Below are 26,732 nucleotides of genomic sequence, written 5' to 3'. Positions count from 1 at the left end.
GAACAGGATGAGGGAAAGGTTCGTGAAACCCTTCGAGGCGGACAAGTTGTTGGTCATGCCGGTGTCAATTAGATTCGATTTATGCAAACCGACTAAAATTTAACTTTTAAAGTTCATTATAAATTTATCGTTAACTGTTTCTAATCATCTATTCTTTTTTCGATAAAGAATGGAAATGGCCATATTCTCGCTTACGGTTTCTTCAAAGAGACGAAAACTCTTCCTTCATATTTTTCGAAATCTCAGTATCTGTTTTCCTTCCAAACAACCCCGATAATGCTGCGTCACTCGTGTCTTTCCGCTCACGCGACCTTTAAGAGGCGGTTTCTCAAAGTGCTTTAAACGGCCACGCGAGATCTCCACCCCGCGCTTCCATTTTTGTCTCGGAAAGCACTTCCTGTGCGCGACAGAATTCTGGAACGTGCTCGACTGATCAGAGATCGTCTTATAGCCGTGAAAAAAAAAAAAAAAAACGCTTCTCTAGTCCTACCGGAATCGGCCATTCATAGACGAAGAAATGCCGAAGAAAGATTTCGTTCTCTTTTCTTTCTAAAGGAGATTTCTCTCTCCCGATGGAAACTGTCCCTGTGGATGGAGAACAGGTCCGGTGTCCTTATCCACGCACGGGATCCCGCGGTCTGAATATCCTCCTCCTCCTCCTTCTCCCCCATCTTCTTCTCCTTCTGCATCTAGCTTCGCCGCTCTTTCTACCTCGTTTTCACTACGGCGGGTGGTGCATTGTACCGACGTTGAGATGCGTGTACGCCTTGTCGACGCTGATTATGAACGCATCCGTAAGCTCCACTGGCCGCGTGCTAACACGGAGAGCTGAAGTACACGGTCGTTCAACCCTACGGGATTTTTTTAAACGCATTTTTCCCCCGAGAGGATGGAATGTTGTTCGTGAGACATGGAGGATTATAAAAATTAAAAGACCGCCTTGCCTAAAAATGAGTTAGTGCCTGGACTATATTTAAAATGCAGAAATATTTTCTCCTTTAAAATTTGTATTGCGCAATGAATCAATAAAAGTAAGTAATCGGAAAATTTTACCGGCGCTCAAAGCGTACGATTGTTCCCTTTCATGTCCGGTGCGGAGCGATCAATCGACCGAAATCACGACGAAGGATCCGGGGGGCAGAGCGGAATAACGGTTGGCGCGCGTTAGTCGCGTTCCAATTCCTGTCGGATAAATCGTTGAAATTTCGAGGCGCGACGCGTAACGGACGGGCCGGTTGCGTTACGGTAACCGTGCAACTTCTTAAACGGGCACCCACGAACGAGGCCCGAGGCGTCTCCGACATTGTTATCAAGAGCGAGGCGTACCTGTATCACAGATCGAGATAGTGAACGTCGGTGCTGAAACAAACGCTTGTACTGTCGCAATCGCGCGGGTGAAAGTGTATCGGGGCACTCTCGCGCGATACGAGAGCCCAATTGAAATTAATTTAATTAAGCAAGCACTCGCCGTGGAGATTGCCGGAGGACCTGTAGTCCGGGGCGCACCTCCTTGCACGCTGGACGGTCGCTGTGACTCGATCATCGATTATGCCGGCCGATGATTATCGGCGGCACGAAGGAATGGCAAGAGAATTTGATCGAAGTATGTCAATCTATAAGTATTGATGGACGAGGTTTTGCGTAATTTGCTCGTTTGCGCGAATAATAAAATTTAAAATAATATTACTTTACATTACGCATTTATATTTTTTGAAAATAATTGTTTTATTTCTTGAGATGCGCATATATTTAAAAAAAAAGTGAATAAATATTCCATTTGAAATAAATGATACATCTTTCGTGTATCAATCAGCGCTCAAATCGATAAAAAAAATCATTTTAATTACAAGAAAAGCAAGGTGAACATGTAGAAGATTTAATTTCTGCGATCGATAGCACGTTCCTCGTCAATCAGGAAATGTTTCTCTGCCGGATTTTCGTCCGTGCCAATCTTTAAGGACATGGGGAAGCGAAGAGCCTCCTTCAAGCCTCCTTCGGCAGCACGTTTACAAAATATTCTGACGCTATAATGACATCACGGTATATGGTTCCGGAGTGTGAGAGCGTGCGAACGCGATAGCATCTCGCCAAGACCACCGGACAAGACGCCCTTATCTGATCAGCCATTAGGGCGAGACACTAACCACAGTTGATACATCAAAACGCGCCTGACTTTTATATTTTTCGGATGCGCCCTCGTTTCGCCGTACATGTCCGTGTCATTACCGTCCGGCATCTTCGATGAACTAGTTTTCGTCTTTTTGACAGGACCTCACGCGTCACGGAACTTTATCTGATGCGACGCGAATATGCGAATACCTGTGTGAAATAATACCATTGTTTGAGTTGCATCGAGATACAATCTGATTTTATACAATAATTAATCATGCAAAACTCTTTATATACTAAACTCTATTCAAATTAATTTAATATTTTATCAGACGAATAGAATAATTTATATATAAAAAATAATATAAAGCTATTCTTTCTACAAGCAAGATTGCCGTAAGTAGCGTACATAATTTTTATGATTATTGCGTAATTAATGTGCACGGAATCATAATTAATCATGTTTTCACAACTGCTGTAAAAAAGTAAATAAGAATGCATGAGAGGATCCGGTATCGAATTTTGTTAATTTATTATTTGTTATTTGTAACATTAATTGTAAAATTGTAAAATTAATAGATTCGGAAGTGGCATATATATCTTGGGAGCCATTAAAAGAAAACGTTTTTATATTAAAATAAAAAAAAACAAATAATTTTTTCAAATATATTGATATGACAGAGGACGTAGATTTAACGAATGACATATTTATTTTCAGCCTGTCAAACTATATGTCATATCATCGCGAAAGATTTGCGAACGGATATCTTTCTTCCTGTCGAATAAGCAAATTGAAAGTGATGACCATTGCTCGCAATCATCAGCCTATACAAACACTGTGGTGTTGAATTAAATCATCCGGTTCGTCATTCCCATCTCTGTCTTTGACACATAAAATTCTTTCATAAATGTAATTACGTATCAAGTAACATTCACATTAAATAAATATTACAAAAATAAAAAATTATTTCATTGGAGTTCTTTTTTTACTTAAAATCAAATATTAAAAATAATGAAATATTCATTTTAAATTCTATTATCAAATATTCTTTTAAATTCTAATATCAGATATCCTCTATTTGTTTGATTCTGACAATTACAGCATCTGATTATAATTAATTGAATATTATTGATTTTTATAAAAACGTTCATAAAAAATTCATATACATTTTAAAGTATTTCGGATTATCTTAAATAAGAATGAGAAGCTTGTAAAAGGGTGAACAGTTGTTTTACAAGATCATCATCAATGTTAAGAGCTTTGCCGAAAGTCTGAAAAGGTAAGATGGACATGGTAGAATTTTACGAGGGCAGAATTTGGCAGAGTTTTGGTCATCTGGTCCATATTCGATCACCTGCCTGTCCCTAAGAACGCACCCCTGATGGGCACGCGTCGTTCCGCCGCAGGAAAATCGCCTGCCGAACTGACCATATGCTAGATTCCTGGAGATGCGATGTTCTTATCTCCCCGAATAGACAGGCGTTCCATCTCAGAACGGTTATATCTGCGGTTTAAGGCCAACCACGTTGCCTTCTTATGCTTTCAAAACATTTTTCCAAATTATGAAAAATGTATTGTTCATTTATAAGTATCAAAAAGACCACATCGTAAAACATATTATCGAATAAATTAAAAAAAAAAAGAAATGTATATAAATATTAATGGATATTATATTGAATATTTCTCTCTCCAAAAACAAAAGATATAGTAATATCTATAACGCGTATAAAGTAAATTTAAATTTCAATGCTAAAATTGTTTAAATAATATCCAACTATTTTCTGATACTATTTTTGTCACTATACTAAAATCATTAGATAAACAAAAAATAAGGACAGTGCTCGACAAAATAACAGTCGCTTTGTCGTACGATAAAACCGGTGATACGGAGAATGATTGTCGCGTAAGTTCGAAACAGTTTTATTTATTGGACTAATAATAGACGAGACATTCGACCGGAACTCTATATAGGGAACCGACAAACCCCCACACGCGTCGATTTTTCGAAAACGGTAACGTTGCCACGCGCTCCGCCGGATCAGCTGTCGTGAATCCCAAGACAGATGCTGTCCGCTCCGGTACATTCGCGTACGTTGCACCGGAGATTCGTCCCCGAAGATCTTTTGAAATGTCGATTTTTCCTCGATGAACGCAGGTGAATGCGCCCGGGCTGAACAAGTTTCGACTCGCACGAAAGACGTGAAAAATCGATATTTTTTATTGGCGAAAACGCGTTCTGTTGCCGGGGGCGCTTTATTGCTCACGTCGAACTGTCAGGGTGGCAGGTTACATTAAACGAGTTCCCTTGAGACTGTCGTGTGAATCTCGGCCCGCTGGCAGCGTGTAATTGACGAATTATGTTGATATCTTGTTGCAAACGGTATAACGGAATAACGGTACGCCATATACAGATCACGAAAAATGTGACAGTTGGATTTTGTCATTACATTTAAATGATAAATAATTATAAATATTACACAAACACAATCTTTTTTTTTAGAAATTTTATCTGTCAGAATAAAAATATGCAAGCATTGTCATTGCAAATTAAAAGCTATTATAATCTATATATATATGTAAAGCGTCGTTTTAAATATAAAATAAAAAGTCTCTATTTATCCGAAAATTTATTCTCCATTAATTTGATATTGATTAATTATGTATTCGGTATCGAAGGTCCCATAAATCGAATCATATTATTGTTACGCGTTGTTGTCGATTGAATCGATCTAGTCTGCTATATGCATTGCGAAAAATTTCTATGATCGTTAACCACGACAAAGAGTTTGATTCGTCCATCGATAAGCGGTGTAACCACGATCTTGGAAGAACTCTCCGCTATCTGCAACGGCTCGAATCACGTTATTGCTCGCTATACCTGCCGCCCCGCTTATCTCATCGACACCTACGAGTACAATGTCACGTGTATATCGAGTGCGTGCCGATGCACTACGTTCGACATGATCGCCGATCAAAGGGAATGCAACAAATGTGCTCGGTCAACTTTTATTTCATGCAAATCGCGACGTTCGCTTATTTAAAGATTATTATATGTTCTATTGTTCAATGGCTCTCTTTTTCTTTATATTTTTTATTTCCTTTATATTATTTTCACGAAAATGTCACGATTTTACATGGTTTTATAGTCGATTTAATTACTGCCGCATTAGATAAGCAATTATCCGTCGCAAAGAGTTTATGGTCTTTAATAAAAATTTATGTTTATATATTTAAAATATATTTCACACTCTTTCTTGATTTGACTTGCACGAGGTGCACGTTTAATTTACAATCGTGCGGCCTACCTGCCGTCTCTCGGATGCAGCGCATTAAATTAAAAGCCACAATCCTCTCGCAGTCGCGTAAATATGCGCAAAGGGGCTGATCGACCTTTTCTTCTCGCGGCGGTTTACGAAGGAGCGCGAGCGTGCACCCTACGTGCTTGGCACTGCCTCCGTTTTAACGCGTTACGAAAAGCAGAGAAGGAAAGAGATACCAAGAATGAATCGTGCACCGGTCGTCGACGTATCATCTATATTATATATACACATTTAGCTACGCATATATATATAAAGAAGCGCTTTCACGCGGCTATCTGTCTCAACGCACAACTCTTTCTTGTCATCCTAGATCGACATACGCGAGAGTGAAAAGGAGGGAAATGATCCGAGGGAACCTGCATTTCATCCGGTTATTCCGGTAACTACGGTTCCGGCAAAGAATTCCGTTTCTTTCTTTCTTTCCTTCCTTCCTTCCTTCGTTATGTGGTGGATAAATTATACGGAATACTGGGCGCGCTAACTTACCCTCGCTTTCGTTTGTCAACGGTAAAGTGTACGTCCCATGCGTGTGAATTCCGACTAGGGAAGAACCCGGCGCCCTTCACGCTGATACTATAGGTAATCGCGCGTTCGCACAGGTTGCTTGCGAAAAGATTCTTTATGCGCACGTAAATGGGAGCAGGTCCCACTGGCATCGCCAGTTCGTCGGTTATGTTGTTGCGCCGCAATGGCCAACCCTAATTTCCGCCCTATCGCGAGAAGATATACAAATGCAACAATGTGCGAGAGAAGAAGCAGGTTGTGACTTCATTTGTGGATTTCATTAATCTCAATAAAGTTGCCAACTGATCGATTTTAATACGGTCTGTTAAAGTCTTGAAAAAATTCTTGACTCCTCTCTAATTTTGCATTATTTTGTAAAAGATTAAGAGATTTAATCTCCCCGAACCCACTTTCTGGCACACCTTCTGTTTGTAACATAATATAATAATATAATAACATAGTCAATCAGAGGATATGGCCACAGTCGTGAACAATTTATAGGGGAGAGTTAACGCTCGCTTTGAAGATAGATACATACGTCGGCCGAGTGTATACTTATGTAGACAACCGTTTACGGACGGCATCTCAGTACGATTCTTGTTTTCCCGCTCAAAGTGGTAAATTACACGTTACAGCGAGAGGAAATGAAAGGTGTGACTCCTCGACCCTCGGCGAGATACCCGACGCGCGCGACGTTACGAGTCCCCGGAACACTCAACCAGTTCGCGCGCGCTCGCTATTAACCCGTTGCGAGATCCGGGCCCGTCCGAATAAATCTGTATAATTATTACGGCGCGCGCATAGAGGATCTGTATGTGTATGTACCGGGTGGCCGCCCCGTTCCAAGGTATAGCCCCATCGGAAGGAAGCTGGTTTATTTTTTTGTTATGCCGCCTCGAGGGGCGCCCCATCGCCTCACCTTTCCAAACACCTGGCTATTACGCTGGAACGCTTTATACGAGTGTGTGCGCGCGCCACCATATGCGATCGGCCCCACCGAGACTAGCTACGTAGACCCATTTTCGGGGCCCGTGGATCCCTACACGTGTGCCAGATACCATCCCAAAAGGGGAGGGAGGGAGCAATCGAAAAAGGGCTTTTTACCGCTTCTCGCATCGAATCTCTACCATCAAGCGAGAGAATCGCTTTGCTCTGGTAAGTTGTATTTTCAAACTTGGGGATTCACTAAATAAAAATTCGCCTCATATTTTACAATAAATTACCTAACTGCATTTGATAATAATCTATCTAATTTATTCAACGGCACAACGAATTGTTTGTCTTTCAAAAGAATTTGAATTTGCATCTTTCACATAAATAAATTTATAATTTGATATTGGAAATAATGTAAACCTGTCATTTATGTTCTAATCAAAGAACATGTTTATTTTCTCAAGTGTTAATATAACATCGGAAAAACATATAAGTTTTTTTTTATTACGACACAATTATTTATTTACGCGCGAATCGATATCAATAATATAATAAGTCTTGCTTAGAGAGAAACTTAGAGTTTAAAAATATATTTTAAATCGTTGATAAAAATAAAATTGAAAATTAATGCTTAAAAATCGAAGTATATTTTCTAAAATTTAATACAAATTTAAATATTAATAACATTAAAAATTAATCTATTGTGAAATATTTTTAAGACATGTAGTTGAAAAAAATAATAATTTTTAAATAAAAGTAACTCCGCCCAATGCCGGTCCCAAGCCCGGATATAAAAGGAGGAGGATAAAATACTTCTATACAAACAATAAAATATATTATTTATAAAAAGACAATAAAGTATTTATTAAAAGAGTGTTATTTGAGTCGCAATTTTTTATGTATCATTCAAGTTGTTTTAAGCATTGCCATCTATTGACACGCAACTCTCTATGGATCGATGCATCGTGCATGCACCCTGTTGTGTAAATGGTTTTGTTTCCTGACTTGCTCTGTTTTGAACGGTAAGCCGAAACTTTTCACACCTTCCACCAATGTACACCTGTATCCTGGTTTGCTTTTGTAATGAATGAATCACGATCAAAGGCTCAAAAACTCTAGCAAAACCACGTCTTTAAAGATTATTTATCGAGCTTCTCTGCATGACGCATCCAAAATAATATAGTCTCTTTAAGATTTGTTTTGGCTAGCTTCACAATGACATATCATTCCCATTTTTTCATTCTTCTATTTAATAAAATTGTATATAAAATATTTAAGCAGTTTATTGCCACAAGCAATGCTTTGATGCGATTATATATTTAAATTTTCTCATATTGATAAGAATAATTTTTTTAGTAGCAGATGAAAATAAAATATTTTATTTCTAAAAAGAGAAATAAAAAATTTTTTCGCTAAAGAATTTTGCCGTTACTCGCACGAAAGTATTAAACAATTTCACAGATTAATCGATTGCGGAATTCGATATTGTTACAAATCGATAATGCCTTTTCGGAATTTAAAAATACATGTGTATCTTATGTGAATACGTTTTCTCTCTTAATTCTTTGCGTCAGTATCGCTCAATCTGTAGGAATCGATTTTCCTTTACGAAACTCGTCGACGAGACGATGATCATTGCGGCAGATCGAGAACCACGGCGCTCACAATGATGGATATTTCGTTGATCGTGAATAGAAAACTATGGTGCGTCTGAGTTTTTCCTCTTATTTTTTCGTTCCTTCCCTCTCAGGGTGAATAGCCGCTACGACGCGTAAGGCCCCCTTCATTGTGCAATGATCTCAAAGAATCACAACCTCGCCTTAAGTCCGTTCGTTCGGCCTAAAGTACTTTGCTCTTTGCATCAAGAGCCCAGAAATCTGCTGGTATAATTTTCTCAATAAGCATTGTCTTACCGTATTCGTGTCACCGAAATTTCTGTGACGATGTTATTTATCTCGAGGATTAAATAACATTTTGAAAAACATAATATTGTGAAATTCTTATTTGTTAAGTTTTTATCGATTTGTATTTAAAATAAACTTTGTAAAATTATTATTTATAGAATAAATTGATTTAAATGATAATGCAAAATATTATTTAAAAAATCTCCAGTCTTATTTTTACATAATGGTAATCTGCGCGACATGCTGCGATGTTATCATTGCTATCGATAGTTTTACAAAGATAATATTATAAAAATAAAAATGTAGAATTGTTTCAAGTTTAACATAATCGTTAAGCAAAGTGAATGCATCGGCAATTGTATAGAATATTGATTGTAAGCAAGCGAATGTAAATAGATGTCAATGATAACGAGGACCTTTTTGTCAAAAAATAAATATTTAATAATATGCATACCGATAAAATTCCAAAATTTTATCTTGAAATCCTACTGGCTTGCACGCACATATCTCTCTTCCTCTCCCTTTCTCTTTTTCCATGTTTTCCTTTTCAATTTTTCTTTCTATATCTGAGGTTTCTCTTTTATTACGATAACGTACGTGATTACGTACACGTCTAGTCCGGAGAATAAAGCAGTACGAACAAGTACAAGAATCCTATGTCAAAAATCGCTTTGATCTCGCTTTCTTGCGACGTCAATATCGGTCTCTTACTCCGACTATTATTTCGCGATTATTAGACTTGAATAATCTCGTTTCATGATAATAATTTCGTGCGATGCGTATGCGACAATAGCAAATAAAATATTTAATGCTTTTATTTATTCTTATCTTCATGATTTTAATATAAGTAGAAAAAGAAAAAATGGTTTGCGAGTGGAAATTATAGGATTATCTTGAAATCGAATAGTTCAAATATCCGTATATATCAAATATTACATAAATATTATTAAAACTGCGGTATAAAATTGCAATATTTGAGTATAGATATTGACAGCACTTTAAAACACGTGGGTGCTTTCTGTCTTTTTTCCACGCGCGTAAATCACGTGGCAGAATCACGAACAGAACGTCGCGTGTTTCTTCTTTCGCGCAAAAATTGCAGGCGATCAAACTGTTGCTGGCGCACAGGGAGAGGGAGAGGGGGAGGGGGACAAGAGTGCTCCCACAAGCACGCGCACGCGTGTATAGAGATAGGTTCTCGGCGCGCGTGGGCGATGCTGTGGCACGCGACACGACCGTTACGTTCAGATCTGGCACCGTAGGTCGACGCGAAAGGGAGGGGGGAGGGGGGGGGAGGATGCAATTCAGAAGGGGAACAGGAGGTGGATAGTAGTGTCTGCCCTCTATACGCTCGCACATATACATGCGTGTAACAGGCAAGCGTGCACACAAGCGTGTATCAGGTAGAGACACACAAAACAGCCGACGCGACAACCACTCTCGCACAAAGAGGGAGAGAAAGAACGGTGCGGGGTTCAGGTAGGCCGAACGGAAATTCGAATAAAAAACGCGAGTCGCCGAGTTCTCGCGCGGAGGGGGGCTCAATACACACGCGCGCGAGCGACGTGTCCCTGATATGTATATATGGCGCGCGGAATGGAGGGGGTCCCCTAAGAGGGGTCACAGCATCTGCTCCGTAGAGAACAACATAACATGCACACATTGCAATTCATGCCGTGTGTGTGTGTGCGTGCATATGCGTGATAGAGAGAGAAAAGAAAGAAATGGCGAGTAGAGCGGAAGGGATGATGAAAAAGGCAGGAGGGCACGCGGTGCGCAGCGGACAATCGCGTCGCACTCACGAGCATCCTGTACCTCTCATCGTCGCTTGATGACGATGGGGGGACCAGCCGGTGGAACATACGTCGATTGGCCAACGGCCCACAACCGACTGTCTCCCATTGGCAAGCAGCGCGGGGCCTACAGGCCAGTATTGGCTTGGCAGCACGTGCGGGCCACCTGCAATTAGTTGGTGGGGCGATCTGTTATAAGAGACCCTGACACAATCCCCTGCCAGTCAGACACCGGCTTGCAGCCGAAACGTTCGGAGTGAGTCGATGCAGCATATCCCTACATTTCACTTTCGTGCTTTATGCGAGTCTAGATCCCGTTTGAATCGCTCGACCAATCATTCAGTCAGTTGATTTTGAACGGACGTGTGGGAAGGATCAATCTTGTTTTTTTTTTTTCCTGAAAAGAGATAAAGTGCCGGTTCTATTTTCGGAAAAGAAGACATTGGATTCCGAACTTATGTGTGAGATAACAGTGCAGTGAGGTTGCCGCGTAAAGATTATTTTCTTGCGAGGATTCAGCAAGAATGTAATTATTTGATTAACATTGTGACAAAATACTTATAAAAGAAGAAGCGAAAGGAAAACGCTGTGTCTTTGCGATGCTGTGTCAATAAATAAAAGGAGAAAATATATTCGTATAAAAGAGAAAAAACACTGCAAGTGTCTTCATAGTGTCGCGGTATCAAGAAATACAAAAAAAAAAAAAAAAACATTTTTAAGTATCTTCACGGTATCACAGTGCCAAAATGCTTGTCGCTGAGATGCCGCCTAGCTTCATCAAGAAGAACAACAATTATAGTCACTGTCCGTTAAAGAAACGGCCGTTTTATTATACGTCCGAGGAGGAAGATGAAGCCCCTGAAGTCACCAAAGGTGATTATCGTGAAATTATTCATTCGCAATATAAAATATAAATTGAAATTTCTTTTCATCATCTAGACTTCGATATTTATATTATAGAGACTTATTCAGATTTGGCATAAAGAGTTTTGCGTATTTTATTATTTTTCATATTGTTCACATATTGCTATTTCTCTTTGTTAGATATAGAATATATTAATTATTATACATATAAAGAATATATTATTCACAAGAATCTCAAACTAAATAGCAGTATAATTTTAGTTTTGAAAATAAAATAGTATACACAATAACGGAAGATAAATAAATCAGTAATATTTTAATATTTCATTATTCTCTCTTCTCTCTTTCTCTTTTTTTCTTTGATTTTGTTCCTTCAATTTTTTTTAATGTTATATATATAATTTTCTGCAATTTTTATATTAATTATTGTATACTATATATTTTGAAATAACAATATGTAACTGTAAATACATAAAAATATAAAAAAATGCACAAAATAAATTAACAAAAAAGAAAAAAGAAAAAAAAATAAAGTTAATAATACGTATATTTTATATACTAGGCATTTTTTTAATCATGTATCTTTGCAACGCGTATCTTGCAGACGAGATAATCGACGTAGGGGTGGACGATATTCCCGAGCCCGAGAATCTCAGCACAAAGCCTGAGGATTTGAGGAGAACCGCGGATCGTCATCATAATCACCATCAACAACAACAACAACAACAACAACAACAACAAGAACAACAAGAGCAACAACAAGGCGCATCCAGGACACCGCCGCCCATCTCTAAAGTATCTCCTGCACCTTTAACAGTAGAGTCATCTTCGCCGACGACTCACCACTCGATGTACGTCCATCCATCATCGCTGCATCACTATCACCATCACTATCCGACTAAAACTATCACGCCGCCAGCGGGTATCGCGCCCATTCATCCGGTTGCGAAGAAAGCACGAGTCGAGGTGATCCAGCACAATGACAGCTCTACGACAACGCCGACGGCGGGTATAACGGCGACGTCGGCACCGCTGCACTTTATGGCAAGCAAGGCGCCCTTAGAACCATTGAATCTAAATACTCCGGTGGAGCCGCTAGCGCATTACGCCACTCCGGCCTGGGCCCGCGCGGCTCCACTATATCCGCCGCATTATCTACCATACCATCCGCCTACCTATCATCGTTATCCCGGAGCGGAATTGTATCCGTCGTATCCAGTATCAGGATATCCTCACTCTTCTCCGGAGCATCATCCGTCAATTTCGCCACCGCCACACGGTGCACTGACCTGTCCGACCATTCAACGGCCCATCGTAAGGAGCTACCATTGGAGCAGTCCAGATCACTGCGGTTTATCGCCCACGAGTTCCGTGGGTTCCGGCTCGTTGCGGTCACCTCCACCAGTGACGCCGGAAGACCTGTCCTCGTCACCCAGCAGTGACAGCGGCAGATCATCCGCGGGTAGCACCTCCGCCGGGCCTACGATCGTGAACACGAAAATGGAGAAGAGCAGCCCGAGCGCGAGCGCATCCTCCAGCACGACGTCGCCCAGGTATTCGTGTACGGATTGCAATAAATCGTATTCGACATACTCGGGTCTGTCGAAGCATCAGCAGTTTCATTGCGCGGCCGCCCAGGGCCAGGCGAAGAAATCCTTCTCATGCAAATACTGTCAGAAGGTGTACGTCAGTCTGGGCGCATTGAAGATGCACATCCGGACGCATACACTGCCTTGCAAGTGCCATACGTGCGGTAAAGCATTCTCCAGGCCGTGGCTTCTTCAAGGTCACATCCGGACGCACACCGGTGAGAAACCGTTCAGATGTCAACATTGCAACCGCGCGTTCGCCGACAGGAGCAATCTCAGGGCTCATCTGCAGACTCATAGCGACGTCAAGAAGTATTCCTGTGACAGGTGTAGTAAAACCTTCAGCAGGATGTCGTTGCTTACGAAGCATCAGGAGGGCGGTTGTCCCGGCGTCCCCGTATCAGTCACTTATCCTTGCTAAAATTGTAAGTTTGTGCGGTCTACACCACACGGCGACAAACGTACCTTTCAATTCCACGGTCTCAAAGTGCCTTAAAATGCAGTACAAACGACGAGATAGTGCAGTTCGGTATCTTTCGGTGAACCGCTCGCGGAATATCGTTTTCGATTAATCCTTTCACCATCGAACTGCTTTTTTTTAAGTTAGCATTAAATTGATATTTTATGCACAAAAATAATTTGCACAAATATTATCTTATTTTGAAAAGAAAGTCTAATACTCAGATATTTACACTTTGAGTTAATTCTGGAAAAACAAATAATTACAAGATGTATTATCCGATTTTACTATTTTGATTATCTTATGGAGAAAGGATTAATTTCACGCACTTTAAAATCATATCAAATCCGCGTCGTTACGAAATTAAATTCTCAAATAAATATTTCGAAGAATTTGATAAAAATTGGTTTCGTTTGTTCATTTTTACTCTTTTCACTGTAAATATCGGTATACAAGTGTGTGTGTGTGTGTAACACACATGCAGTGATTCATAAAAATATATATTCCTTGTTAATCTTTGACTTCAAATTTCTAAAAGAGTGTACAAAATCTTTAACAAATTTTATAAGATATCCAAAGTACAGATCACACACAAAAATTACATTATTAATAATTATATAAAATATAAGTTATATTTATAAAAAATAATATTTTTTTTGAAGAATATCAATTACTTGAAGTCAGAAATTAAGCAACGAAAAATTTTTGTGATTTACTGTATGCGCGCTGATAATGCTAGTACTTAGATAATTATTTCGTCCTTCCGAAAGATCAGTCACGTTGCTTAGTCACGTGGAAAATATTGGCATAAAAAGCCGCCCGATTACCGCGTGATGTGGTCCCGTGAAACTGCTGTGCCATTTTTTTTGTCATGACATTTTTCTTTTTTTATTTGTTTCGATATACTTGAGCACAAAATGCGATCAAGACGAAAAGATCGAGAAGTAGGACGATTTGCAAGTTTTTCTTTTTTTCTGAGTTTTATTTCATTATTGCTTTCGGCGTGCGAGCGCATCGAAGCGTCATTGATTATCGCTTCGATGATCAATGATGTTTTTAACTATATCGCTAATGATTTTTCATAGGTTTGCTAGAAAAAAATGTCTGGAACAATGCGAAGCTTTACAAAAATGTCATATTAAATAAAAAAATTTTAGAAAGTACGAAGAAAATGTATTTTAAATCTAACAATCGATGTGTATAAATCTGAAAGAAAAAAAGTTTAGCATTCACATGTGTTGCAATGCACCAAGTGCCATTCGCGAAAGTGCCACTTGACAAGACGGTGCCGCGCCGCGTCAAAATATATAAGCACCATATGTAAGCGCTCGCACGCGCTAAAATGCGGATTGTACAGTTTAGCAATTAATGCGATTAGCGAGTAAAACAATACAAATATTATAATTTACCTGCGTTGGGCACGGAGCTGTACCGATCGGAGAAAAGAAAAGCGTTTACGCGTGGATTGAGAAAAAAAAAGATCTCGGCTCTGTATGTTGCATTAACGTTTTCCGTACTTTGCGTTTTGCAAATCCACTATAAGTTTCTCGAACAAACTAGTCATTGTATTATACGCAGAAGAGCAAAAGACTCGCTATGATTATCGAAAAAAAGATATATATATATATATATAGAGAGAGAGAGAGAGAGAGAGGTAGAGATTTTTCATAAGCGAGCCGTTGTTGTGTATTTTTACTTTTTATCGTGCGTGTAATTAACAGCGCGGCTCAGGTGAACACCACTATTCCTAGTTTTGTAAAGAAAGTAAACTACTACTACAAGAAGAAATAGAGATATTGCCTATATATATATATAGAGAGATATTTTATATAAAATGAATTATGTGGATTTCAAATTTTAAATTCTTATGTGTTACGTATATATCCTTGTCTTTTCCGTTTCCCACATGTGCCTTCTCTAGCATATTTAGATAATTATAAGTTAAGGATAAAATTAATAAACTCTATTTATGCTATAAAACTTACACAATATTTATATTTTTAAAATTTTTATCGACATAAAATTTTATTTTATTACATTTTTACTTTTTTAATCGCTTCCAAGATGTTATTAAATGAAAAATATTGTATAATCTTGCCGAACTTTGATTACCACATTTTAAATCTGTCGTACATTGGAAAGTTTAATATTATAACGATATGGAGATTCATATAATCGTGCGTTTTGTCTTTCGACAAGAAAACGAGGTTCTCATTCCATGAAGGACGGAAATCATTAAAGAAGATAAAGAAGAATTCTTTCGGCGAACGGACGCACTTCATCTTTTCGAACCGCCGAGAGAGAGAGAGAAAAACAATACAATGGTAAAAAAAAATCTTTTTCTCTTATAGAGCGTAGTTTACGCGCTCTATATCTTCCGACTTTTCTACTGTCATTTATTCGTTGCTACAATTATACGTGGGTGGTCCGAATCGATCATGCGAACAGGGAGAATTCCAGATCTTTTTATTGAAGCAAAATAAGCAATCTTTTAGACTGTCAGATATTTATGCGAAAAAATGCTTCGGTGGTATAGTACATAAGTTCTATTATGAAATCGATAAATCGGCAAAATTGAAAAATCTTTAATTATATCTTACAATTGCAGTATAATGAGATGGTTACAAGAAGTTATATTTGTACAACAGCTACATCTTTCTGCAACGAATATACGATCTTTACAGTTAAGTTTCTGTGAAGTTAATCACAATCACATGTCAGTTACACAACGTGTGTGTTAAGTGCGTCTTCCGGTCATGACAGTTATAGCTCACCTCGCCAATACATCTCATCATGCAAGAATTAATCGATATACGTTGGCTCGCGTGCGTTGGCGTGAATGCGCGCGGATTATCCGGCAGGTTATCCAATTTCTTCGCACAATGAAGAATCGAGAGATCGTTCCGCGTCGCCCTCGCACACGAGACAATATTTCTTTCTCTCTTTCTCTCTGTCCGTCGCGTGTTCATTCATACGTCCAAGCGTGTTCGCGCCGGCACAAAGCTCTTTTAGCGGAACAAACAACATATGGCGAGTAAACGCGCGCGCACTGGAAATACGTTCAATTCATTTCATTCGGGCAAAATGGGCTACCTGCAATGCGTATTAAATCCCACGTGCCTTTAGCACGCATTGCCGATTCAATCGGCCGTGGTCGCTCCCAATCGGAGCTTTTTGTTTGGCCGACTCGTCCATATGGATGCGTGCCACGATCTCGATCGCCCTTTCGACGCTGTCTCGCATCAGTAATATATGGGTCGAGGTGCAAGTTAAACACGCATTTAATCAACGGCTGATCGATATATGCGAGCAACATGTGTTTCATTTAGTTATCTAAATATCGATTAAACGTATAATGTGTCGTAGGAGAAGATATTAAATCGATACGCTATTTTATCATTTTTTTATGATAATAATTTGGAATAGAAACAAGTACTAACAATTAATGAATTATAATGAATAATATCGAATTCAAATCTTGGTATTTGCGAATATTTAAATCTGACAATTTTACATTTATGGTCTCGTGTTGTATAGTTAATCGCCCCGTTATGGCTGTAATTATGACGGCCCATTGAACGGTGTCCTTTCGCTCGGCACGACAGGTGCACGTGCTATTTTCGAGTACCGGCCCTCGCAGAGGCTGCGCTGTATGTACACACTCGCAGAGAAATGCATGCACAAGCAAGAAAGTGTGGAAGCAAACGCTACCTTGGCCGCTGGGCTTTTATGGCGATCGGCCTGATCGAACAGGTGCGTCGAGACGGATATACACACATATAAAACGCCGGGGTAAAAGGTTCCATTATTCGTTTGTGTATGGCACGCCGAGGCTTTGCACTGTGCAAAGACTTTTGCGAGAGAAAAGCGGCTGCTCGGTGACAAAAGGTCGCAACGTTGTACGGGCCCCAAGAGCCGAGAATGGGACTTTAGATACGAGATTTTTTCGGCACAAAACGAAGGGGGTCGAGGAGGCCGACCGTCACCGATAAAAATTCCTTCTTGCCTTGTATAATTCGATTTGACAATTTCAGTTATATATTGTTCCTCGATATTGACTCTTATACATGTTACTGAAGTTTTATTTCTAAAAAATCTACTTATATCATGCTTAATAAAAATACTGTTGCTTTTATATTTTTAGTTTTCGATTTGCATTGATTATATATTTTTTTCCTCATTATTTATAAGAAGCAATACTGCATGTAATCTAGATATTTCTGCATGAAATTTCGAGCAATAACGATCTCACGATCTCTGACACACGGTTGCTGAAGAGCCGAGTTGACCCCGTATAAAACTAATCGTTCCTTCAGAATGTACAGCACACACCTGACCAACGAGCGAGAGTCTCTTTCATCTCTTCCCGGAAGACTCTCGTCTTGCAACCCTTTACTCCGTGGTGGTATGTGTCCCATTGTGTCAGGATCGCCGCTGCCGGTAACACCAGGTGTGTTAGTGCCCGTGCGTTTCTTCCTCGAGAAGCATGATCGTCGATGATGATGCGGCGATCCGTGCACAAATTATATATAGCCGTTGCCCTTATGAAATTCTCAGTCGCCTGGATAAATATTGAACGATCAAAATATAATGTATAGTTTTTAGTTAATTTTTATCTTGCCACACGTGATATTTCGCTAATATTGACATTATGCTAAATTGTTAATCTATTATTAATGAATTGTATTTTTTTAACTTATTAATAAATTATTATCTCGCTAATCGGCAATAATTGAAGTTTAAGAGAAATTAAAATATTAGCGAGGGAAGTGATTTTTGTACAATCATCATCGTCATTCATTTATTATTCAATACGTTCCTCTGACAACTTCTCAGATCGTAATCGATACGAACCGTTTCAAGAACGTGATCGATTGAAAAACGTGAGAGACAAATAATGAGATGAAAGAAGCAACTCGGTATATTTACCGCTGTGCTCGTATTCGAGGTAACCTCGATACAAAAGCTATTCGTTACTTTATATCTCGACTGAGCTAAATGCGATGCGGTTCAGTGATCCTTCGAGAAATTTTTCGTTATATCGATGAGTTATAAAGTTGTTTATATTAATTTATTTCGAGGCGAGGACAATATATATTTTTTAAATTAATATTCCAGTTTTTATATTAATGTAGAATAATCATTTTAAAATGTTACAAGTTTTTACGGCTTTTAATAGATTTTCAATTATCAAATTATTTAAAAATCTATATAAATTATCTATAAAATGTATTTTTAATTTTTATTTCCGCTTTGTAATACCTGTCGACAAGCCGGAGAGAATCCCTAATCGTGTGAAACGCAGGTGGGCTGCGCTTAGAAGCCTAAAATATCCGAGTCACCGTACGAATAACGAATGGGTCTTATATTTCAGTAGCGCTGATCAAAAGCAGCGCGAGGCATCGGGCCAATATAACTGGCAGAATGGCTCATTAGTCCGTGGAGGACCTTTAAGACCGCGGACAAAACAATCTCTGCTCCGTAACAGCAGCAAGGTGTTACCTGCGCCTTATTTTAGGTGGCGTGTATAACATATGGCTCGCGGGCGAGCTCAGGCAGATTTCACCTGCCGTTCCGCGGTCCTCTAGGACCCGGATCGGTGGCGATCCTCTTGCAAAATTGCAACGTCCAGAACTCGCAGTTAAGAAACTTACGAAGAGAGACTTAAATCAGGCCCTGCGGTCCCCTGTACCTTGTATCTAAATTGACTGGGCTATGAATTTACTCGCGCGTAAGAATCATCGTTATCGCACTCTTCACGCCGGCCTTAATGATCTCTTAACGGTCGTTTCGAGCTCGAGTTGCGAGATGTTATCGCGAAGCCTCACGAAGGGGGTCTTCACTGGCAAGAGAATTCGTGAGACTCTAAGAGAATTGGCCGTCGATGTGAAATGACGTATCGTTGATTCCTTTTTTCAGGATTTCATCAATTTCAACATTTCGAGTATTGAATTATTTTTTTTTTTTTTTTTTTGGCAAGTAAAAATTATTTTTGACGACACGACATTTATTTTAATGAATAATACGTAATAAATTGAATTTGCAGAGATCCAAGTTATAAGAAAATGCAGTATTTAAAAAATTAAAAATTTGCTATCGTGTATCTTTCAATTGTAAATGTAGTATTCTATTTTGTTAAATTCAGATCTCATGACATATATTGATCTTTTGATATTGCTAATTGCTTTGATAAGAAGAATAGCGGAATTTTTGGTACGACCGTGTCGAAGACGGCATAGCATGCTTGTTAATAATATAAAAATGCAACATTTCTCATGGTCATATGTTATACGAAAGTTTCGTGTATCAAAATAAAATAAATTTTTATCGATTTTATTTATGATAAGTCAACATTTTTGAATATTCGGCAAAGATTATATTCTAAAACATATCGTTACATTCAAGTCAATCAACTTTTTTATTTTACGTAACTTGAATTGAACATTTGACAAATGTCTAAAATTTATTTTATTAACCCACTGAATCCATCGTAAAAAAATCAATATCTCAATAAACGATCTCGGTTTGTCGGCGCGATCGTCCGTAATCTTTTTCGCAGCAAATAATTTTTTCCTCATCCGTCGATGACTCAACGTCATCATCGCGGTTCCTTCCTCTTCTCCAATCCTCCCACGCTTCTCTCATTTTGGCTTCGAGCCGCAGGACCCCCGAGTCAGAGCGCGCGAGGGTGGAGGAGGGAGAAAAGTGCCGGCACACGGGATCATCAAAGTGCTCCATAATGAGCGACTCGCGCTGCGAGGTCGGAGGTCATGCGGTAATGAATTGTTTTGCACCTCGCGGGCAAAACCGGGCTCCGTGAACCTTCCGTAAGAGCACATGCTCTTGCGCGGGCTGCGGTAATACGAGTAAGGCACTCGGGGCCTTATCCGGCGCGCGGTCCTGATAGGCATTCGAAGGGCGATTCCGCTTCGCCATGAGAAAAATGCACGGTGACTTATGGCGATCGATCAGTCAGGCAGCGATGGCGAACTAATTGACTGTGATGCGACCGTTAACCGTTATTGAATTTCACGTTGGCTTTCTCAATTATTTTCGTTTGCATTTAAATACCAAATAGATTTAACGCGATTCGATTAATGACAAGATCAGTCATCAACAATCATCGTAATTTGCTTTAATTACTATGGGGGGAGGGGGAGGACCACCGGCTTCATATGCCAGCTATGTCTTTCCCAGGCAATGACGCCGGCTCGTTAAGACTCGAAACGCCAGTTGTAATGGTCAGGCACGATCTGTACGGATAATTAAAAGCCGAATCTTTCTTTCCGATTATCCTCGTGCGGATCGTTACATGTCGCCGCTTATGTAAGCAGGTTGCAAGGTGATCGGTGATCTTGCCGACCTTAACCCTTAACTGCGTCAATCTTGACTCCGCTATGCTCGGATACTGCATTGTGCTGTTCCGTTGCTGTTAAGTTATTATACGAACGAGAAAGGAAGGGAGAGAAAGAGCAGAGAGAGAGAGAGAGAGAGAGAAAGAGAGAATAAAGATTTTAAATTGTTTGTGAGTTCGATAATAAGATTGATTCACTAACAACGTGACGTAAATATTGTTAGTAAAATTAGATATTTCGACCAATTTAACTATGAGACAATGTTGTAAATGTATTTATGCATTTTTTACAATGTACCGTATGTATATTCTATTTTGGTTTATTGATGCAAAATATTTAGCTTTATTGATAATTACAAATAATATTTTATAATTGATATTTATAAATAATATTTTATATATATACAATTAGAATGACATATAATAAAGCAAAAGATGAATTTTGGCGCATACTTGAATAGTTGAATATTGTGATAGATTTGCAATTGAAAATGCTGGGAAAATCTAAGGAATGCAGCATGTGCATCCTATAAGTTGAAACGGGATTTTAACGACGGATATATGTCATTTCGTATACCAGTCCCGGCATATTTATCATATTAAAACGAAAGGGCGTCGCACAAATCTGAGAAAATTAATAAATTTCGATGCTGATGAATTTTTAGAAATTGCTGGTTTCAAAACAGAGAGATGGGATAATGAATACCCATTTCCTCATCTCGTAACGACAGGTAGCAGATTTCATCCTTTTAAAACGCATGTTTCCGTAACGATTTTTTTTTTTATAATTGTCTAGAACGGCAGATGGTGACCGTGTGTGACACATTAACAAAAAAAGTACACCGTGTTTTTTACTTGTTGTGAACTATATACAAGGATAAAATAAATACATAAATAAATACGCGCGTTTATGTTTCTAGTTTGTATTAAAATTAATACAAATTAAAAATACAAGATTAAAAAAATGTAATATTGATTTTACGGAAAATTAGTTTTATGCAGATATGGAATAATCTTTAATTTTTTCTACATCATGGCGCGAGTACAGAATCGAGAATCTCTATCAAGAAAATGGTATTCTCAATGAACTTAGATGAATAAAATCGGACGAAAAGTTTTGTTCCTCACGCTCTTTATGCATTTCCGTGATTATTCGTAATTGTCTCAGAAAGCCAAAGTGTGCGCTATTATTCATGATTTCGCCGGTTTCTCGCCTCCGACATGATGACAGTCATGAGCGGGGGACGATCGTCAACCGAATCGAGGTTCACACATAGCGGTTTGCGACCGGTGGACCACCCACCAATGGGTGTCAGCAGTGCCACACCTTGAATAATAACGCGCAGCGAATCGACCGAGTTTGCTGATTTCCAGCTGATGAGCGGTTAGCATAATAACGACTGGTAACTGTTGGACGTAGGTAGAGAGTCATCTTGTCTGTTTCGTTTTGCGGGCGATTGATATTTAATGTATATATAATCTCCAAAAGTATATTTTAAAGATAAATTAAATTTTTATTCCTATTATTCAAAAGTATTAAATGATAAAATTGACAGAAATAGAGTTGGGAAGCAGATAGACGCCGAGACGTTATTGTTTTTCGCGGCAGCTTCGAAAGCTTCTCGAGAGCTCGTATGAATCATTTGCACCTAACGATAAGTAACCCATTCCGCGCGTCCCGTCGCGTCGCGTCGGCGGGAAGTCGAGTAATTACGGCGGGTCGAGAACGTGCGCGATTATTCAAAGGGAGATAAAACAGACGGCGGGGCGGAATGAGCGAAGGAGGATACACGGTACTTTCGATTCCTCGAAATATAATGCACCGAGGAAGATGGGGGGGTCGCCCAATCCTGCTGGTACTTACCTATATACAACGAGCGCGATAACGGTACCGGTTCTTAAACGCCACGTTATTCCGTCAAATGAAATCCTCGTGACCCCTTGGGTCTCGCATTCTTTATCCTTCGTCCGGCAGCCTTTTTCTCTCTCTTTCTTTCCTTCTTTTTCTCCGTCCGCCACCCACTCCTTCCCCCTTTTTCTTCCCCTCCCCTCCTCTTTCTTCCTCCCGTTCTCCTTCGTGCCTCAGCTCCACTCGCCACTGCGTTATAACATTACAATTGCTAATTCTTGCGTTGCGGTTGCTCTTAGCCGCAATAAAGCTCACAGCCTGTCGTAAAAGCAAGGGCGACTCTTCATGTATACGCCGTGCTGATACGGATGCACGTGCTTGCTTATCATTGCCGGATTGAAAAATCGCTGGCGCCTCTTAGTTCGATACGCGATCAACAATTGTAATCCATAATCTAAGAATAGGAGAAATGTATTTCCTACTTGTAAACAGCTTTATAATATACGATAATTAATTGGCAAATTATTCATAACGATAATAAATTGCTGCAATGTAACGGCAACATCTTGGATACCATGTTGTCAGAGGATTTTAATGCTGGTACAAGTTTTGTAAGTTATGTAAATCCGACACCTCCATCGAGGCAGTCATGTAAGGAGATTGTAATCCCTAATTTATTTCGATTAAAATGTCGTTTATTTGCTTGATATATGAATAATTATTATAAACCGATAAAGGCATAATAAAAGATATAATTTATCGATAGATTCAATTTAATACGCGTGAAGATATCAAAAGATATCGGACCACTTGAGCCTTTATATATCGCTTTGTACTAGCTATAATTAAACTTCTTGCATTTTTTATAAATTATATAATACCCAGATGAAAGAATCTGGACAGTGTAATAAATTGTGCGAGCAATAACAACAAGCATCTTAATGTGTCTTAAGTAAAAAAGAAACAGTTTCGCGTTTATACGGGGCATTATCTCCTTTAGTTCGGTACTGACGATTGCACGCGCATTCGCGCGGCACACATCGTGCAATCGGCCGCGTGCACCGAGGGCGTGCGTGCGCGCACGTGCAGTTTTGAAGGATCCACGGACGGGACTTTAAACGACCACGGCTCTTCCTGGTGCGCCCGATAGTAGGTCAAGTTAATATGCTTGCATTGTGATTTTTAATATCGTCCCGCTGTCGCTCGTACCCTCCGCTGTTACCTCCTGCCCCTCCACCACCTTCGTCGTCGACGACCTCCAGCTCCGTCTCGTGTTCTTCACGCTCCTCCTCCTCCTCCTCCGTAAAAAAGGAATGAAAGAATTCAAGTACCGGTGGAACGACTCGTTTCGCAGCGAGGACTTCGAGACGGCGAGAAAAAGCATTGTCGGAGATTACAATCGGGCTGGTTAACGCGCGGACATAATGCGCCTGGCTTTTTGTTAGGTGCGTAATGGAGTCGTGGATGTACTTTGTCAAGTAAATATGTCGGTCGCCCGGAGATATTTCACCCGCGAGCCGGACACGCGCCTCCTTCCAACGCGCCAACACGAAACTGCGAATTTTTTTTATAATCCTTTTACGAGCACTTCGCTGCTACATTTCGCGATATACGGACGTGATAATAAGAAAAACGATATTAAGATTAAAGAAAATATGACTGTCGGTTACGTGGTTAATTTAACTGGAAAAATTATTAGTTTAAGAGAGAGAGAAAGAGAGTTTGTTCTATGCAGCGTTGCGTTACGTAATTGATTGGAAAGTTGACATTTCCATTCCTTGTGTCTCTGACGAAAGTTATCGATAGTTCGTTATCAGCTACGCGTTTATTATTTCTATTACAATTGCTAACTGCAATAAATTCTTCGTGTAAAATGACATAAGAGTTCTCACAAACATTTTCGCCTGTGGACGAATAAATTTTAATTTTGCAAAATCATTTACGACTTTGAGATTTCTCTTGGTAATTTCTAATTTTGCAGACTTTCGCGAATCGATCGATATTACGTTTATAATCAGGATAGACACGGGTCGGTCGTGATCGGTGAAATGACGTTAGATACGCCTCGTACGATCGATCCCACCTAACGACAAGCGTGGCCCGTACAGGTACTCACGCTGGAGGAAGCTTATTAGAAGCTTCGGTTGCATAACCGGGGGCGTTTAAGTAGACCTATCAGAGAGTCGACGGTTAACCCCGGCAAGGCCCCATTGCGCCGTAGGGCCCGATCGTGACCCAACCTGTCCGATCTACGGTCAGGTTGAGCCTCCTCCCGTACCATATTTCGCGCTCCGTGAAGATTACCGATCGCTTAGACACTTCCGTGCCACGCTGCTCCGAGAAACAACGCGTTCCGGTTAAATCGGCCGGAGAATCAAATCGGACGTAACTATCTCTCTCGCGAACGATAATGCGCTCTATTATTATAAGAGTCCGGCGAGAGGCAGGAAGAATCTTCTTCTAATAATGTTGCACAGGTCGTGAGATTATCGTTTATGTAATTAATAATAATAACTTTTTCTATACCATATATACAGAATCTTTGAATATATTAATCTTTTAAAACTTTTGCATGCATTTTGTATTGAATATTTTTATCATAAAAGGTGGAGTTTTTTATATACACAAAAATACAATTAAAAGTTTTTACATATATATATAAAAAAATTGTTTTTTAAAATAATATATGATATATCAAAGAAACTTGTTTATAAAGATCAGCAAAGAATCTCGTTCCGATGATTCGAAGCCAGTCTACGATATTTACATTTACGCGCACAATTATTGTAACTAGAATCCGGCCAGCGACAAACGTGATGCAATCGCCAGTTACATTGTGCATCTCCCACAATTCGCGCGTTATATCGGAATAGTGGCTAGTCTCGCTCTACCTATGGACGTTTCGTTCTCGCGAACAATAGCGCTGATGCATGGGAGCAACATTAGCTATTTTTTTCTTTTCATCTCTAGTTGCAGCTCTTTCTCGCCCTACATTCAAGATATTCACACTTCTTTTATAGGTGGTTGTCAGTTATGTCATGTCTAGATTTGTGTCTCCTTTCTAGACTTGGAACGTCCCCCGCTTGTTGCCGTTGCGTCATTACCTCCTGACCTGGTCTAAGGTCGCCTCGTCTCGATCTTATTCCCTTTCTCATCACGTTCTCTATATACCCTGCGATTAAATTCTACTTTATGCGATTCCAACATGATGGAAATAAAATTAACTCTATTCATTGCTCTGAATGCAGCAAATTAATTTAAATAAATACGTATTTAGAGTAAGTATTATTTTTTATCATTTTATTGACAAGTTAAATTAATAAATTAATCAAGTTGTCCATCATGTTAAGAAAACATATTTGTGTGTGTACGTGCGTTGAAGAAAGCACTTACACAATATATTATGACCACTTCTCGATTTTTCTTCATCTTGAGATGAACATGTAGCGATCGATCGCCCATCGAGCTACAAGATAAGAGCGCTGTTCTTGCACGGGGCGGAATAAAAAATGAAGCGGGTTTGGCGGTTAACGGAATTAAATGGGACTTGCTCGTATGGGCGGACGCATGAAACGCGTAATTGTCAGTATTAACCCGCTTGGGCGTCTCCTCCGCACAAGCGCATCGTACGTGCGTGCATTCAACGCATGCACGCGAGAGCGTTCGCCCAACGGAGACCGGAAAGTGGTGGTGCACCAATCCAACGTCGTTCTTTTATTAGGTAAAACGACGCCGTAACTCGAAAAGAGAAGGATGAGCATCGCTGGCCGGAGTCACAAACAAAATCGATAAGGAAAGAAAATTATAAATATCGCATATATGTGATATAAAGTTTATTGCCTTAAACACCGATGTAGTGTATGTACTTATATACTAGAATGAAATCTTATTTAATTATAAAGAATGTTTTATATGAAACCGAAATTATGCTACCGATTTTACGCGAGGGATAGATATATATTTTTTAAAGATTATTGAAAATTACTGCATAATTTACCAGTTCTAAATACGAAATTATATTTGGTACATTCGAATCGAAATGTTTGCTTACT

At 39.4% G+C, this 26,732-nt stretch overlaps 2 protein-coding genes across 3 annotated transcripts in view; one reads left to right on the top strand and one right to left on the bottom strand.

Annotated features, from left to right (window-relative positions):
* LOC126855035 (structural maintenance of chromosomes protein 5) overlaps window positions 1-26,732 on the bottom strand; it is a 224,132-nt gene that overhangs the window by 149,035 nt on the left and 48,365 nt on the right. The gene's annotated exons all lie outside the window — the stretch shown is intronic.
* On the top strand, window positions 10,848-13,611 carry LOC126855053 (protein escargot-like). Its single transcript, XM_050602399.1, has 2 exons — window positions 10,848-11,437; window positions 12,033-13,611. Exons 1-2 carry the CDS (start codon window positions 11,311-11,313, stop codon window positions 13,436-13,438), a joined length of 1,533 nt encoding a protein of 510 aa, XP_050458356.1. The 5' UTR covers window positions 10,848-11,310; the 3' UTR covers window positions 13,439-13,611.

Source organism: Cataglyphis hispanica, chromosome 15 (assembly GCF_021464435.1).
Source record: "Cataglyphis hispanica isolate Lineage 1 chromosome 15, ULB_Chis1_1.0, whole genome shotgun sequence".
Lineage (NCBI taxonomy): Eukaryota > Metazoa > Arthropoda > Insecta > Hymenoptera > Formicidae > Cataglyphis > Cataglyphis hispanica.
The sequence above is the reverse complement of the archived record's forward strand: the minus strand, read 5'-3'. Positions and strand labels throughout refer to the sequence as shown.